The 17616-nt window shown below is 40.7% G+C and overlaps 1 protein-coding gene across 8 annotated transcripts in view; it reads left to right on the top strand.

Moving 5' to 3' along the window:
- Positions 1-523: 523 nt before the first annotated feature.
- ppp1r13bb (protein phosphatase 1, regulatory subunit 13Bb) overlaps positions 524-17616 on the top strand; it is a 29435-nt gene continuing 12342 nt past the window's right edge. The window contains exons 1-8 of one of the 8 annotated variants that reach the window (XM_038726249.1): positions 554-964; positions 1231-1386; positions 2474-2630; positions 7485-7632; positions 9621-9740; positions 10931-11001; positions 15875-15976; positions 17359-17533. In XM_038726249.1, the coding sequence (XP_038582177.1) occupies positions 7485-7632; positions 9621-9740; positions 10931-11001; positions 15875-15976; positions 17359-17533 (616 nt within the window). In that variant the 5' untranslated portion in view covers positions 554-964; positions 1231-1386; positions 2474-2630. The other 7 variants (XM_038726251.1, XM_038726248.1, XM_038726255.1 and 4 more) reach the window with 7 other exon arrangements.

Genomic DNA, 17616 nt, shown 5'->3' with positions numbered 1-17616 from the left:
TATTGATATAGTTAATGAAATTAAAACATAGCTTGTATATAATTCCATGCATAATTTAAAAATCTAATTTAACTTTTGTACTTTCATGAACAGACTGTTTAATAGGAATCACAATTGTCCTGTTTAAAACACCACATTTGTGTTTAGAAAGAATTTCTTGTAAACTGAGACTGAATGAAAACACACATAAGGTCTGTTCACCTTCTGGAATAAAACCCTGTAGAGGATGTAGAGTACAGAGCTGTCAGAGTATGTCAGGGTTTTTTTGCCCCTTGAACTGATAAACAGTTTAATTCTGACCCGGCCTCTGTCATGTCACTTCCTCTGTCCCTCCACTTGCTGTTGTGCTCCCCGGTTCTTGCGGGTTGTTAAGTGTCCGATAATGGATCCAGAGAATATTAGCTATGTCTGCCACAGGTGAACGCCGCAAGTTGCATCTGGCAAGCTGATCTATACTTGCTGATTTACTTTTACTTTCCGTTTGATTTTCACACCAGCTGTTGACAGACGGGTGACCTGGCAGGTGACGTTACATTCTTGACATTATACGTTGACGTGACGCTCCGGCTGCTGCGGTGTAGCCCCGCCCCCCTGCCGTCAACAACTGGATTCCAGCTATTTGTATTTTGGCCAACTAGCACTGCTAGCACTGCTAGCGATGAATCATTGCGTTCGTAGAAAAACGACTCAGCCAGTGTGCACGGACGTTTATTAATTTTTGTTCGCTTTAAACACACTCCATCGACATCTTGTGCCGATGTGCGGCCAATGCAAGCTAAAGGACCAAGCGGAGCGGAGAGATCGCCTTTCACACCGTCCTTTAGCCGCGCCTCTGAAACCAACTAGCACGGCTAACACTTTACGTTAGCTAGCTGGCTGACAGCTGCTTCGGTTAGCTACGTGCCTTTTAACAGTAACGTAGCAAAGATTTAGTCGCTGGAACAATGCATTGTCTCTGACATTGGTGAGTATAATTAGTGTGTCTTGACTTAGTAATATCGAGTCAGTCAATGTCATTTGTTTTTACTCGCTTCAGCGTTGCTTTGCGAGCTAACCTACTGGCTAACCATCGGCTTGTTTGTAGCAGCAGCAGCAGCTGCATGGAGCCACGCCTGGACTATTTAAATTAGCGTGTGCGACTGATAACATTAGCTGTTGTTTTGGGTGTAAACTACCTCACACTGTTAATTTTTATAGTATTTAATGTAATCCCACTGTTTTGGTTTACAGAGAGGACTGAGGCCCAGTTGGTTGTCACATTGGAGTAACCAGAGCCCTGAACTAAGAAGGGGGGTCTTTACGGTGGTGCCATCGAAGATAAGTGGGTGAGCCAACTTGCCGATGCACCCCTGGTTTTGACCTGCCAGAGCTGCCAATATGATGCCGGTAAGCGCAACATGTGATTAAGTTATTCATTTAGTCTTTCAAGATCAGTGTCTTCACAACTACTGATTGGACGGTCCACTTATGCACCAAATCAAACCTCTGTGCAAGGTGGAAATGGTCAGGTGTCATGCTCTCGACAGGAGTAGTTTTGAAGAAGGTGGTATGTTGTTCGAAAATAAGGCCCACCTAAATTTTATACTTTCTCTGTGGCATTTGGGGTTATTCATTCCCATGTGATGGTCATGTGGTTCCTGGGTCTAAAAATATCAAAGTAACAGATTGAGATGAAGAGCACAGTTTGATTCTCTGACTGTTGATACACTTACAAGTTGCAAGTTAAGCCCAATTTCCTTTCCCACCGCCACACAGCTAATCTGTAAGCGAGATCAGTTCCTAGAAATCATCCAAGATGTTATCTGTTTCACAGTATCTGCGGGACTTACACTTTTCATGTTTATGGTTACAATGACTGAAACGTTAGGAAAGAAAATGTTTTCCTTCAAGATGTACTGTAGTCAATGTTAGCAAACATGTGCAGTATCTAATTACACTACTGTATATCAGAAAGAGACAGGTTAACTTCACACCACTCCCTCTATAATAATAATAATGACATTTTTACTTAAAGCAGTAAGTACAGAAGGCTTTGTTACATGTCTAAACCAAGAGTTGTTTTAATTCTGTTGTTTTCCCTGGTGTTATTGTTCAAGATGCTTAGTGTTGCAAAGAATAAAATACCTGAAAGGCAACCCTATTGGAGTCCTGCTTTGTTGGGACCTCTTTTGTTATATTTAATGCTAAAAAATGCAGCGTAGGATTGTGGGAAAAGTGATTGATGCCCCATTTGGCCTTTGGGGATGTGGAACGTGAACTCAGATGGAGGATAAGTTTACCGTTGTTTCAGTCATTATAAATAGAAGTGATTCAGTCTTGGGCAGTTGTCTTTCCATGTCAGTGTCGCAGTAGCATTTTGTTTGAAGTCATTAAAACTAAAAAGCTTTACAGCACATCTTCAGAGAGGCGTTCAAAGTTTACATAACACACAGGAGTACATAGTAACAGAGATGTAACTCCATATTCACTGCAGCCGTCACAGGATTGACTGCGATGATGAGCCTCCATGGACGTTTGTACCCTGTGGCACCAGCAGGCTATCAGAGTCAAAGAGCCAGTCGAGCAGAGAGGGAGCCCTGCACCCGGGTCTCGCGTGACTCCAGCAGCCAATGAGAACTTGGCAGATCTAGGTCTGTGTGGCTACGTCGACTAATGCTCTGTTGTTAAGGGGAACTTTTGAGCTGAGTAGATTGTCAAGTGGCATTAATCTCACACGGTGGAGCTGGGCAGAGCGTGATTTACAGGAAATGTAAACATTGCATCGTATTGCCGCTTTGACCATTTTTGGAGGTTTAAAATGACATCAGTCAAGCCATCATAATTATCATAAAGCAAAAAAATTTCCCTAAACTCACTGTGATCAGGTGAAAATAGTAAGTCATTGATTTATTTAAGAACTCTCACCTGTTTCTCTTTTCTTATTGGTTGAAGAAGTATACATTATTAATTAGACTTTCTTAATGCCTTCCTCTAATGCACACTAGTCAGCTTTCAGTGAAAGGGACACACCCTTCTTTAAAACAGCACATTCAGTCTGGAAGTTGTCCGATATGTTCCCATGTTTCTGTTCAGATTAGTGTATTGTCTCAGTCTTTTCCAGACAACAGCAAAAACGTTTCCCGATTTAAAAATATGAAATATCAAAGGAGTGCTTGACAACTACTGGACACATAAACTCCACAAGATTAGTCTGTAATAGCAAAGCCAGTGTATTATCCAGCTTAACATCTTGGGGGAAAAAATCAATTTGCATCTGAAACATCTTGTGTGCACCAGTGTTCAAGTGCCCAGCTAAAGGAAAGATCATCTTATGCATGTGTAATAACAGGATTATTTTTAAGTTTTTGGACATCCTGGCTGGTCGTTTGATTATTTCACGGTATTTGTCTCATCATTACTTCATCTTTCCGTCATATGGTTCAGTGCCATTTCAGCCAGACGGGCAGTGTTTGGCACATTATGGCTGCATGAAATGTCTAGATTACATTATTTTTTTCCTATGCGCCATAAAGAATGTCTCACTGAATAGCTGTCTTTGGGTTTAGCTATGATTAAGCTATCTGGGTGCTTGTGTCTGACCAGATGATAAAGCAAAATCATGCCCAACACTGATCATAGTGTGTTTGTTTACGTAGTTGTCTCAAACATTTGGGCTTGTGTTTGGCTCGAATTATTTTGCCATAATGTGAGTATATACTTTTTGGGGGAGAAATCCATCCTTGTTTTATTATTATTATTGTTGTTGTTGTTATTATTATTTGTGGAAAGTCATTTCATGAAAAAAAAGCTCATGTGTGAAGTTAATGTGTGTGCTCTCAGGAAGAAATTTTCTGCCAGATCTTCCTTCTTCTTTGCGGGCACCTCTTTGAGAGTAAATGAGTGACAGGATCTTGACAGAAAATACTTTGAATCATCATGTTTGAATCATCCTGCTGAAGACCAGGCCAGCCAAGTGCCCCTCGTTCCCTCTCAGAAATTAAATGATAAATGTCCCTGTCTCCAGATGATGCCCACTGTAGCATTATGCGTCGGGCAAGAGGGGTACTGCATGCTTCCAATCATGTACAGCCAACATACATGATGGTGCCCTGACTCGCTTGCCCATCACAGATGTCGCCAAACGATTCTAATTATCAGGCAGTTGTTAGTGTTGCGGCCGCTGGCACAACCCAGGGACAATTTTCCGATAGAAGGACTTGTTGGCACCCTCCTCCACCCACACCCACCACCCTGTGACTCCCTCTCTCCCTCTCTCTTACTGTTTGTTTCTCTCTGTCTCTCTCCCCCCTCCCTCCCCCGAGTTACACACACAGACAGCAAGTGTTTTTTCCTCCCAAGTCTCCTCTGCAGCACTTTTCCAATGCACACGCCACTGTCTGTTTCCGAGGTCTGCTTAGGGATGGCATAACCATTAAGTCTCGTGCCTGCAGAAACGGCAGCGCTATGATGAAGAGGTTTGTGACAATAGTGTTGCGCGGCCTTGTTAGCCTCTCCAAGGAAAACCCCATTTGGGCAAAGGAGCACCACCGGCCGCCAAAGAAGGAGGTCAGGAGGAAACGGAGGGCGGTCAAAAGAGCCAAGAACATGGGCAGACGCAACTTAGTGAGGGCGGTTCGTATTTTCTCCTGTGGTCGGCCAGCTCGATCACTGGAGTTTCTGTTTTCTACACTGTCACTTGTTGTAGTTTCTGTTTATGTGAAGGTATATTTTTAGAATATTAGGCCCAAGTTTGCACCTCAGTCATGTTGTCTGATTGGTTGATTGTGTGTCCTGATTAATTGAAGGTTTGTTTTGACACGCTCTGTTGTTGATTGTTGGAGTATTACCTATCCTATTGCCTTTCTTAGATTGAACAATGCTGCAAAATGTTAATGTGAATAAGAATGTACGCTTTTTCTGTTAAAATAATGGCATCAGTCTTATTTGGATTCAAACTGATTTTGTTGTCGGCCTCAATGGGCTGTTTTGTGTTCACCGTTTTTCTCCCTGTATCACTCCAGTATCCCTTGAGGATGAGCCAATTAATTATCTATCTGTAAAATGTGGACATAACTAGTCTCTAATTAGTATCTTTCCCATTTCTTTTTTCTGTTAATGCTCTTGCACAGGAGGTCCAAAAATTGACATCCAGTACTAATCTATCAGGACACTGGGTCCTAATAATGCTGTAAGAAGCAAGATGAAATCATAGATTGATGGTATGGATGGGCAACTGTTGGATTAGTGAAGGAAGTCCCTCTGTATTTCATCATACATATAGTTTCTGAATTTGCCAGAATGTGAGCTTTTAGGCTCCTAGTCAAGCGAGTGAAGTCGCAGAGGCTCCAGAGCGCAAGTGATCATTGTTTCAATTGGCTGCTGCTGAAAATGTCAGTGAATCACACAGTTGCATCGTTACAAAGGATGAGTCACTTTGTCTTGGAGAAAATCCCCAAGTGCTAATCTAAAGGTAGCTCAGTGACTAAATGTAGATATGATGATGATATATATAATATGACAGTGGCATACACTGGCAATTATCGTAGCACTACAAATGCACCCTGAGGCCACACGTACAATTATGAATCAAAGAAACTTCACTGCTCTTTGCATTTGAGCCAGTTTTTATTGATTTGGTTTGATATTGTGAGCCATTCGTTAGTCTTGTAGTTGTTGGTTTAGAGACGGCAGGTGCATGATGATGGATCCCTTTCACAGTATAAGTAATGTTTTATAAGTCTTGATTACTTGATTTTCTCAGCATTATACCGGAATTCTTTCTTGACTCAAATCATCCTTCTTATTGTGTGTTCAACCAGTGAAGCACGTACAAAAACAGCAAAAGTTGAACAGGTTAAAAGGAAGTTACTGAAATACAGGGAATCCAGATTTCCCCTTTCTGTTTTGTTTACTAACAATCTTGCTGAACTTGCGCCGAACTTGCACAGAGGCCATGCTAAACTCTTTTCAAAAGCAGCTAACATTTGAACATCCCTCCAAAGTCTTTGCTTTTGTTATGGATATATTCTCTAGCACAGTCACACACCATCCTGTTTTTCTGTGGTGACACAAAAGGTGAGGCCTGTCACATGAAACAGGAAGACACACCTAAATCCCCTCGAGTGCTGTGGGCCATAGAAAACAACAAAAATCTGCTGCATATTACCGGCAGAAGGAAAAACACATCACGGATACACAAAATCCCGTAACACTGAGCATTGAGGAGTTCATATAAATCCATTTGGCTTGTTCTCATCTCCCAAAAACAGCCTTACAAGAGCAAAGAACAGGAGTATTTAACCCAGTGAGTCAATACTTTGAAATGATATGTTTTTATCAGCTTGGGCCATCTAGATTTGGATTTCTTTTTTTGTTGTTGCTTACTTCCAGCTTTCCTCCTTTAGGGGTTAATGTTAGACATCTTTAGGTGTGTGTGTGTGTGTGTGTGTGTGTGTGTGTGTGTGTGTGTGTGTGTGTGTGTGTGATTTAAGGGTCTGCGTCTTAGTGTAAAAGAAAAATCTAATTACATCCAATATTGCTTCAGTGTTGTGAAACATGAAGAAGCCCAAGTAGGTTCTTCAAAAAACCAAAATATTTCAGTTCACAATGATATAACAAAAACGTTTTTCTGGGACTATAACTGTTTTAAACAACTGATGACAATTGTTGCCACCAAACTTACTAAGCTGCAGCTAATTGATTCCCTAAATTGGCCAAACTAGTACAAGAAACTCTAGACTGGTAAATAAGATTTCTGCATTATGTATGTTGGCCAAAAATGTTCTCATGTATTCAAACTGAAGACACACACTATGCTGGCAGGGCCGTATGGACTAGTCCAAAGGCCGTATACACATTGCAGCCACTTTGGCTCATATAGCTGCAGGTGCGAAGGAGCACTTGTAGCCCTCTGAGCTGACTACTTGAAGATGCTGTGAAGTTTAGTCCTCTATCCTCTGTCTTCAGGCTATTACATTTAGCCATTGTTACGTATTTAGGATAGAATAAGAATAAATCTGCAGTTTCCTCAGATGTCCACTGACTTAATGTGTCTTGAAGGATATTTGTTGAGATAAAGTACATGATCTCAGCTTTTTTTTGTTTTGTTATGCAAGTACAGACAGAAGCATGTGGGGGCTTGTATTGCTATGTCTCACCTTCCAGCCTAAACTGTATATCTTCAACGCTATGGCGAGCCCTAATCATAGTAAACAGAAATGTGGCAGGCACAGGCATGAGTCCACTAGCAGCTCAAACTAACAATCTCTGCTGGTAGAGAGCAAAACGTAGAATCAGCACACAGGGCTTTGCACAGTGGAAGAGTGGGTTAAGCTTTGTCCTTAAATCACACCATCAGACAATTCTATATCCCTCCTTTTTCATATATCTTCATATTTTAAACAATGTTTTTATGTTTTAATTTTTCATGATTTTCATTTAAATCTTGCATCAAATCCTCATTTCTCGTGTCAGTCTCCTCCTGACCGATTTTATTTCCCCTTCAGATGATACTGACTGTGTATCTCAGCGATGGGGAACAGGCTGCAACCGAGGTGCCCATCACCCCTGAGACAACGTGCCGAGATGTCGTTGAGTTCTGCAAAGAGCCCGGCGAGAGCGGCTGCCACCTGGCCGAGGTCTGGAGAGGCAACGGTAAGAGCTGGTTGATATTGGGCTGCTAGTTGACACTTCACAGTAGCCTTTAGTCTTTCTCATTTAATCTGCAAACAAGCACCAGGGTGGGGCCACGCATGACTACCTGAGTGGAGAAAAATCATGGAGAAGCCGTGGATAAGGCAAACGTTAAACGCTAAAGGAGAAGAAAGGGATGTATTAACTATGCACGTTTCCATCAGCTATTATCAGACTAGGTCAGAAAAGGGTTACGTGCTGCAACAGTCCACAGCACTGTCACAGCAGATTCCCCTCTGCCCAAACGATTTGCTCCCATCACCACAGTCGTGCTGACATACCCGGTGTTATCAGCATTCTTTTTCTGCGGGGCCACTCCCCTGTTGAACACAACATTCCAGCCGAGGGCTTTATTAACCCACGTTATGCAATCATGTTCGGCTGGTTCCTGACAATGCGGCTGTCTGCCCCCGAAACCTCCTAAAACCTCTCTGTCCGTGTCGTCGTCTCTTTGTGTCTCGGCCTCGCTTTGCTCACAGAGTGCCGTCCTCTTGAAATGCAACAAATCTTTTAGCGCACACAGTTGTCCGTCAGCTGTCCCAGTTTATCGTCACTTGATTTAAATCTGAAAGCCTCCATGGCCGTGTAAAATGGCTGAGATCACAAGTTTATCTGTTGTTCTCTGATATTCTTTTTTTGTTCCAGGGTAGGCTAAGTGAAAAAATATTACATTAGTTATCAAAAGATCACATAGAATATCCTAAATGTGTGTGATTTTGGTTAAAGAGAGAGTTCAGAGATATTGTAGTCTGGGGATTTTTACTGTCTTTCCCACTTGCCCAGAGTCAGATGCAGTAAATGCCTCAGGATGGACCTCTTTTTATGTATTTGATGTGTTGTATATCAAAACGGTATATCAAACAGCAGTATCAGGTTGTTTTGGCTCAATTGCTGAGTGTATCGGATCAAATGACACCATCATGTTCCTTTAGGCATATAGGACTTGAGTGAAATTTGCCAATTAAACTAAGCTTTGTCTGAGGGGATGTCCACAGTTTCAGACTTTGAAAACACCTGTTTTACTTAATTAGTTCATTTTTCTATTATTGTTGTCCGAACACCAAACATGCACATCTTCCCCCTCCACTCTTTGGGACAGTAGAGAACAGGAAGCCTTTTTTGAAAATGCAACCTTTGCCAACATTTTGGAAATAAGCTGTCAGTTAAATATACAGCCAAGAGACCGGTAGCTCAGATTAACACAGGAGCACTGGAACAGATGGCTGGGCCAATGTAACACCACACATTTTAACTTTTTACACACAATCTAGATAGTTAATTAGTGAGTTTTAGAGGGGCTGGTAAGTAGATTTTGTTACCTTTGTATAGAGCAAAGCTAGCGGCTGTGGTTTGTTAGTTTGTTTATATATATATATATTATTTCCTTTTAAATTACAGCATTTTAACTTTCAGTACTGGACATGTACTAGAAAACTGAATTAGGTCAGTTGTTTCCATGAGACAAATATGTTTACCTAGGGCTGGGCGATATGGCCAGTAATTTTATCACAAGAAAAAATGTCATATCATTTTATATCGATAATTATCACAATAAATATCAAATCATTATTTGTTTCAAGTTTAAAGGCTGATTTTTGCTCTCGAGTGAAAGTTGAACACACCAGACAGTTAATTGTGGTTTTAAACTACTATGCCAAACAGTGGATCACTTAAGAAATCTGTGATAGAACATTCAAAACTTTTTTCAACAAACATGCACGAGTAAAATTAAGTAGAATCTTTTTTCAGTTCCTTTTCCACAACAGAATTAATATCCTACTTGAAAAATTAAGTGCTAATTCGTTTGTGATTCAAATGAATTAAATCAAACATTTATTAAACATTTGTCATATTCTTATTGAGGAAAATTATAGTGCGATAATTATTATTTTATTTCCCAGCCCTAATCAGTCTTTTCCCCCATTTGCTTAACTTTCCCGTCTCTGTAGAGCGAGCGATACCCTTCGAACACATGATGTATGAACATCTGCAGAAATGGGGGCCTCGGAAACAAGAAGTCAAGTTCTTCCTCCGGCATGAAGATTCACCGAATGAGAGCAGCGATCAAGGTGAGTGTTGTCAGGGTCTATTGTGTCTGGAGGTTTTTCTGCTCTGGGCAGTCTCGACCTGAAGGAGGCAGGAAGCTGGAGTCTCGGTTGTCCTGGGAATTCCTGACACCTGATCTGGCTGACTGCTCAGCTGTGGGCGCTGGTGTCAGTCGATGTTTCTCCCTTTCCTATTGTCACTGGTGGTATTTCTTGTCTCTCTGGTTTAGGTTTGTTTGCTTTCTTGCTTTTGTTGTGTACATTTTACCTTTATCATCTCACACACCAAAGATGCTGCTGATGGACTCGTCTAAGCAGCTCTTCTATGAACTTTCTTAAGTTTGGTTAAAACTAAAGCATGTGTGGTTTTTGTTTTTTCGTTGAACCAGGTTGTAACACCATGCATACTTTGAATACAGTTTTTATGTGATATCCTTTTATATAAATAGTTTAAAAGCCTGTGGAGGATGAAAAACCAAGGTTTAATTTATGGGGCAAGTCAAACGGAATAAATCCATGCTCAGTTTTCACACACACAGACATACACTGCATTAACATGAATCTTTTTGTGTTTGGGGGTGTTTTCCTATTTTAGCAGCAAAGGTACTTCTTTTTTAGAAGTGAAGTAGAAGTAGACAGTTTTCTATCTTTCCCTGTGAATCTTTAAATCATTTACTCACCAGTAGGGATGAAACGATTACCGGTTTAATGGTAAAATTCCCGAAGGTTATTATTACACATTTTAATTACCATGATAACCAGGTACGGTTAACCTGTTTAATTTTTTATGCAAACAAAATGGCAATTTTATTTGTAGTTTTCAATATAAAACTTGTTGAAATGGTTTCAGTGTGTGTATCAGTACATTTTAATATTTTTTGGCACATTTTTACAATACCGTGATAATACTGATAACCATGATAATTTTGGTCACTAGAATTGTGATATGAAATTTTCATACCGTTTCATCTCTACTCACCAGCCTTTCTTATAAAAAAGTTAGGCGACTTTAGTCAGCAGTGCTTGTCCCAGTTCTTAAATCCCTCTGTCATGTGCAATCATGTGAATTTTCAAATCATTCCTGACAATGGTTGTAGCCATCTGAATCTGCACTTGTGTCCATGTGTGCGTGTGTACGTGCGTACACTCGTCTGTGCACGCCTGTGTATCTCTGCCCTGCCTGCGTTTGTGATGGTGACTGTTTCTTTTTGCAGGGAGTCAGCAGTCTCAGGATCAGACGAGTCGCAGAAGTGGAAACACTGGAGAGAAGCACAATGAGAATGGGGTGAGACTTAATTACCATTATCTAAATGATACTAAACAAAAATGTACTTATAATAATAAAAAATTACTGGAATTTGGTGCCTTCTTTCGTGAATAGATTAGGGTTATAATGAACGTTATTTCAATTAAAATAAAGAAAAAGACAAACCAGACGCATAGGCCATTATGAAATACCTGAATTATATGTAGAATAAAAACCTACAGAGAGCGCAGTTACGCGGGGTTATATAAAGAGCGAGAATCGATATAAATAACAAAACTAGCATAAAATTGACAGGGGAAATGATCTTCCCCAATCTCATTTTCTCTTGAACATATGTGAGTACCCACCATTTCACTTGAAAAACTGGAAGCTAGCAAGCTACAGCTAACTAACTTTCACTTGGAGAGTGGAAGCTCCTCCCTGAAAGTGGAAGCTTGTAGTTAGACTAGCTTGTCAACATAAGCACTGATTTATATAAGACATTACCTTTTGTTCATGTTATTTTTACAGCTGCTGGGTGCCATTGTCCTGCATGTTGTGTTGTATTCATTGGCTAGCTAGCATTATGCCTCTCTTTCATGTTTACTTGTGATGGATGGAAAATGGCAGGACTGTCAAATCTCACACCAATAGGTTGTCTTGTCACCTCTGCACACAGTTTCCTTTAAAATCTTAGTGGCTTTCTAACACCAACAATTCAGAGTGGGCTCTTTTCTTCTGAACTCTTTGTTAATGAAAGACTGCAAAACAAATATTACCGAGGGTAATTTCGGGATGAAATTCAGGATACTGTCAAGTTGTATGTTTACAGTGTGGCAGCATTTTTCAGCACAATAATGACATAACTCCAGTGTTTGGTTTGAGATGAAAGTATCAGTATCTGTGGCTTCACATTGATACTGTTATTAAACTGGTGATTGAGGGTAACATCACTGGGCCCGGTACATTGCCAGTATTTGCCTGACAGGTGAACCCTTTGTTGTGCATCTTGAGCTCTAGCTTCAGGAAGTGTGTGCTAGGAGATGTGAATGACTCCGATAAGAGCAGCCTCTGGCATGGCATCCTTTCTCTCTCCGACCGTCTGTCCCAGATTTCACAATAGGAAAGTGTTGCGGTCAAGGAATCGTAACAAATTCAACCTTAAGGGTGGAGGGAAGAATCCAGCTCAGCAGGAGATGGAGGGGTTGTGGTTTTTAGTTTTCAAAAAAGATTATAGCACAAGAGCAGCCAGAAGCTATTCCTTTTATTCTCCTGAAAAATCCCCAACTTTTGACTGTTTGTGTCTAGGAAGCATCACCAGGTAATATATATATTTTTATAGATACAGAAGTTAGCTGTTGATCGACTCTCCAAGCGACAGTCTGTGCCAGTATCATGCTACTAACCTATAAAACCCCCATAACAGCTATACTGTGTACTATATATAAGTAAAAACATCTATTGTATCATCACTTTGGTATCACTTGAAGAGGAAAACATTATCAGCTGCATGGCCGGCTCTGCTTAACCTCCCAAATGCGGAGGCTCATTTGTGTCCGAGTTTCTTCCTAATATCTGATTTGGAGGATTATATCAGTCAGCCTGCTGGATGATGTAACGGGCCCTAAGAGGATCATTGCTTTGGCTTTTCTACAGGCCGCTGCCCAAACCCCAGAGGCTTTCTCTCCTCAAGCAGAGTCGATGACCCTTGTAAAAAGCAAAGGTGCCTCAAGGGAACACACACATTCTCTCTTTTTTATCATAATTTTAGCTTCTGTAATTGGCAGTGACAACTTATTGGCAGTATTAAAACATCTCATTTGCAAATATCTTAAATTTGATTAGTCAATCAACAACAAAACTAAAATAATCTGCAGCCGTTTTGATGATTATCTGTGAAGGTTCTGAGTCATCCAGGTCATAGTTATCCAACAAGGTTTAAATCAAGGGCAGCTGGACTTGAAGATACTAGATGTTCTAGTATCTTCAGGTCCCTTGATTGTTGCCCTTTATTTGAACCTTTTGTTGGATACGTTTTGATTGATTGATTGATTAATCGGTTTTACAAGCAACAATACCAAACATTATGTGGTCTATATGTCAGATAAAAGTGGAAGATGCTGATCACCTTAAACCCAAGATGACATGTTTAAAACAATCCAAACCCCAAACACATTTAGTTTACTATCTGAGAATGTTTTTGACAAGATTAATCTAATAGGAAAATGTTTGCTCCTCTGAACATTATTTCATCAGTAATAGTCATGAATAACTGAGTTCTGATAGACCCTAATGATCATTTTAATAATAAATAATCATTTTAGATGTAATCATGGCTCGCTCTTTATTTCAGACATGTAAAAGTCTGTACAGGTGTTGAAGGGAGTAATGAAGTCTCCCTGTAGGACAGCATCCCTCATCAGTGAGGCGGTGGCTGCTCTGCTCCTGGTCTGCTCAGTCGGTAGTTTCTCCCTCTTCGTCACTGTCTGAGGGGCTGAGTGTGTGTCTCCCTTGGGTGAATTGTCATGACGCAGTGTTGCCTGAGTGCATTTGAGCGCGTCTGTATGTGTGTGCCAGTGGCTTCTCCCGCTTTTACCATCTCAACCTCGGTTGAGTCACCCCCCCCCCCCCCCCCCTTCTCACGCAGTCTTATATCTAAACGCCTTAACAAATGCGCAGGTGAGACAATGCTGTCCGAGCCACACGTGCAGGCAAAGCTGCAGCTGCAGTGTCCGTGTATGCTATTGTTGCCTCACTTCACCTTACCATGAAAGTCAAATTATTCCCCAAGACAAGTTATTTTATTCCAACAAGATGAGTCACAATAATGTCTGCCTCTTTGAATCAAGCATAGAATATTTTTGTTTTGCATGTCATGTTTATTTCACCTGGACTTTATCTTCTCCAGCTTTTACGTGCATGTGTAGGATCATATCAAGCAAACTGTAAAGCACACACTTATAATATATACACTTCATCTAATATATTTCTATTTTTCACATTTTCTATGCCTCTTACTAATCTCTTCACGTACTCTACATTTCCCAGTCTGTTATTGGGTGGAGAAAAAAAAAAGCTGACATTTCCTCCATCTTCTCCTCTCTCCTCCCTCTTTTGAACGAATTTTCTAAAGGCATAGTCTAGGAGCTCTTTCAGCGCCGCTTGTAGTTCGGAGGACTGTGTTCACGGCTCACTCAGTATGCTGTTTTATTAAGTCCTCTGTCAGTTTGTTGACTGCAGCAACTGCTTTGAGGAAATTCTGTAGAGTCATAGTTTGGTGGAAAAACAGAATTGAATGTGTTAGCCAGTCTTCTTTTATTGTGTGAGCTCTCAAAGAACACGAGTGCTGATTTCTGGATCAAGAGGAGGACCTTGTTGAAGATGTTTATGGAGGTGAACCAATTTTCTATTTACTGTTACTTCACACTTGGTCTACGTTGTATAAACCCCACCCTTCCTCATTCATACTTTTGGTTTTGTAGAGTTTGTTTCGTGCTGCAGTTACAGCTCAAATGATTTGTTGAAAAGCAGAAAAGAAGAAAATGGCAAATTTTTTTTGATAAGTCTTTTTGCCAGGTGAAAATGGAAAACATCCCCTTGTATGTATGTGTATGTATGATTGTTAGGATTTGCTTTCTCTTTCATGTTAGTAAATTGAATCTCTTTAAAGGGGACTTGCACATAAAGTCCGTATACAGGTGTTGGAGAGTACTACTACACATGTGACAAAAAGTAGCATTAAGCCTTTTGTGGCTGATAAGTCTGATAAATGTCCTCAACTCTGCTTGTGGCTTGAAGCTACATCAGCTATGTTAGCGACTACTGCCCTGACTGAACTGTCGGCTGTCGAGTTGCATTGTGGGTAATGTAGGCGTCAGGTTTTGCCAAGAAAGGAGGATGTGAGGTGTAATAAAGAAGACATCTCTATTTTCACTGCATCGGTTTTGATCTTTATTTTATTTTTTTTAAACTGTCCATTGTGTAATAGGTGTGCAGTGCTAAATCAGTGGAGTGCAGATTAATCGATTATGAATCATTAGTCAAGGCCACAATTATTTAATGTGAATTTGACCTAACAAAACCATGAAATAGATTGGTGAAGCTACTAATAATAGTGATAATATAATAATAATAAAATTTCTTTTTTTTTTTTTGTAACACCAAATGACACATTGCCTGCGGAGCCTTGAGTCCACTCCTCACTACCTGAGTATCGTCACAGGTAATGTCCCCTCATAATGATTTTTGGAGCCTTGTTGTGGAGCAAGAAGCGCAAGACTGTCACTGCTGTTAAGTCTCCTGCTGTTTCACCCTCTGGGTGCTGAAGCCAGACATCTTTTTTAAAATCATTTTTCTGCAAATGGCTTTTTGCGTAACTTGTTTCTTTGTTTTTGTGTTTTTATTCTTATGTAATGTTTTTTTTAGCTTATGTAACTTTTTATGCCATATGTCATTTTCTGCACTTGTTGACTTGCATATTCGTCTTACAAAGCGTTATTCTATCAAACATTTACCTGCGTATTGGTAACGTACATGACATGAAGATGCAGAGTGATGCATAAAACTGCACGGGCTCTCTAAGTTGAGTATCTCAGGCTAACATTTAGTTGTTTTAGGTAGGACAAAAAAATAAATGTTGGGTTATACCCTGGTTTGAATAAACAGCTTTTAGTACGTGGAAGATAGCAGTAAGATAACAGTTTTGGGCTTATTGCCCAACATTTTTATTTAAATGTTTAAAAGAAGAGAAGGGCCCAGCACCAACAAGCATACCTTTACTGTGTGAAATGTTTAGAGATCCTTATGTATCATCAGTCCGAATCTACATCAGTGGCTCTTATAACATTTCAATGGGAGTCTACAGCTACATATCTGCTCAGATTTTAGTGTGTTGACCAGTTCTAGTTTGTAGGTGGGGAATCAGCGCGTGGAGCTCACACTGTCGGAGCTGCAGGAGATGGCGACACGGCAGCAGCAGCAAATTGAGGCTCAGCAGCAGATGCTCGTTGCAAAGGTAGCATCTTGTCTTCATTCTTTTCTTCTTACTATGAATCTTTCCCCTGAATAATATGACGGTCTTTCATTCAAAATGTGCTTCTTGCTTACAAAATAGCACACTGCAGTAACTTGAATTTGAACTGTTCTAGGTTAGCGCTGGGGAACATCAGAAGATTTAACAGGTCCTCTGCCACAAGCTGCAATGTTTTTTCCAGTTTAAATGGTTAAATCTGAAGCAGTTTGTTACCGCAAAGTTATGTTGTAATTTGGTCAGTAAACTGGCCGTTCCTAAAACCTAAATGTTACGTTGTTTTGCTGGGAACAGACCATAGAAAATTTTGCCTTTTGAGGAGGTCACTGTGCCAGACAAGGCAATCAGAGTCAAAAGGTTTTTGCAGTTACTTAGCCGAGAGACATGGCAGACTATACGCTGAATTGGCATTAGTTCAAGGCCTCAACAGACCAAGTAAGTTCAGGACACAGCCTTGAATCCTCTTTCTGGTGGAGAGAGAATTTATTTTCATCCAGAGTCCCATCGTGACGTGAAACGGGGGCAAACAGTTATGTAACAAATGAGATGGGAGGCAGTGTGAGTCAGAGTGCAAGTATTGTCCAGTCTGTCAGAATTCATAGTTCAGTCTTTAAAGGAACATATGCAGACACTGCAGCGTTTACTCAAGCATGTAAATTATTCATGACTTTCAACACTAAAGACAGTACCTTTCCCAGACCAATCAGCTTTACAGTGCTTATTAAAAGTAGATTTCATCTTGTAATAGAAGGAAATAGAGTTTGGTGGCAAACCTCCACACAACCAGTCTATCTTGTCATTCTCGGTGGCTTTTCAGCACGCTAACGAAGTCTGACCACCGTGCTTGTGGTGCGCTGATCAGTCATGCAGGATGAAGCCCACTGTAGACCCGCAGATAGAAAGACTGTTTATTGCCTTTATTGTGGTGTCTGAAAAGTAGGCCTACTTGAAGCCCTGCAGTCATTTGGAAACCTGGGCCTGTCATTTCCTATTTTAGGACCTAACTGGAGCAGTTCTCAGTTGGATAGAAAGATGAAGTCATCTGACCCTTTCTTCAGTCTTCGGACAGTCTTGACACTGCACAGTATTTCATTTAGTGCATACAGTAGAAAGATTTAGCCTAGTTTTAGGGTAAGTCTGCCACAGAGATATCTTGTAAGCCTTGGGGTGGTGCCTGACTTCCTGGTTTTCTATTCAAGCATGTGTCATTATTTTTGCAGATAAAATAACTTTTTGCTGTTTAGTATCTCTTTCCGAACTTGCGAAAGCAGGTGGCTTTGAGATGGTCTGCGCTGTTGGATGCAGTTTGACAACATTTGGTAGCTAGTTTGCCTATAGAATGCCAATCTCTGTCTCGTTCTCTGAAGGAGCAACGTTTGCGTTACCTGAAGCAGCAGGAGCGGCGTCAGCAGCAGACCGTTTCGGAGAGCGAGAAGCTACAGAGGCTGAAGGAGCGCGTAGATAGCCAGGAGGCAAAGCTCAAGAAGATTCGGGCGATGAGAGGCCAGGTAGACTACAGCAAGGTCATCAATGGCAACCTGTGTATGTATACCCTCAATATGTACATAATTGAATTATACTGTGTGTGTGTGTGTGTGTGTGTGTGTGTGTGTATATATTATATT

Source organism: Micropterus salmoides, unplaced genomic scaffold, assembly GCF_014851395.1.
Source record: "Micropterus salmoides isolate LMB-PRFRI ecotype aquatic unplaced genomic scaffold, ASM1485139v1 Ms_hic_scaffold_18, whole genome shotgun sequence".
NCBI lineage: Eukaryota > Metazoa > Chordata > Actinopteri > Centrarchiformes > Centrarchidae > Micropterus > Micropterus salmoides.
The sequence above is the reverse complement of the archived record's forward strand: the minus strand, read 5'-3'. Positions and strand labels throughout refer to the sequence as shown.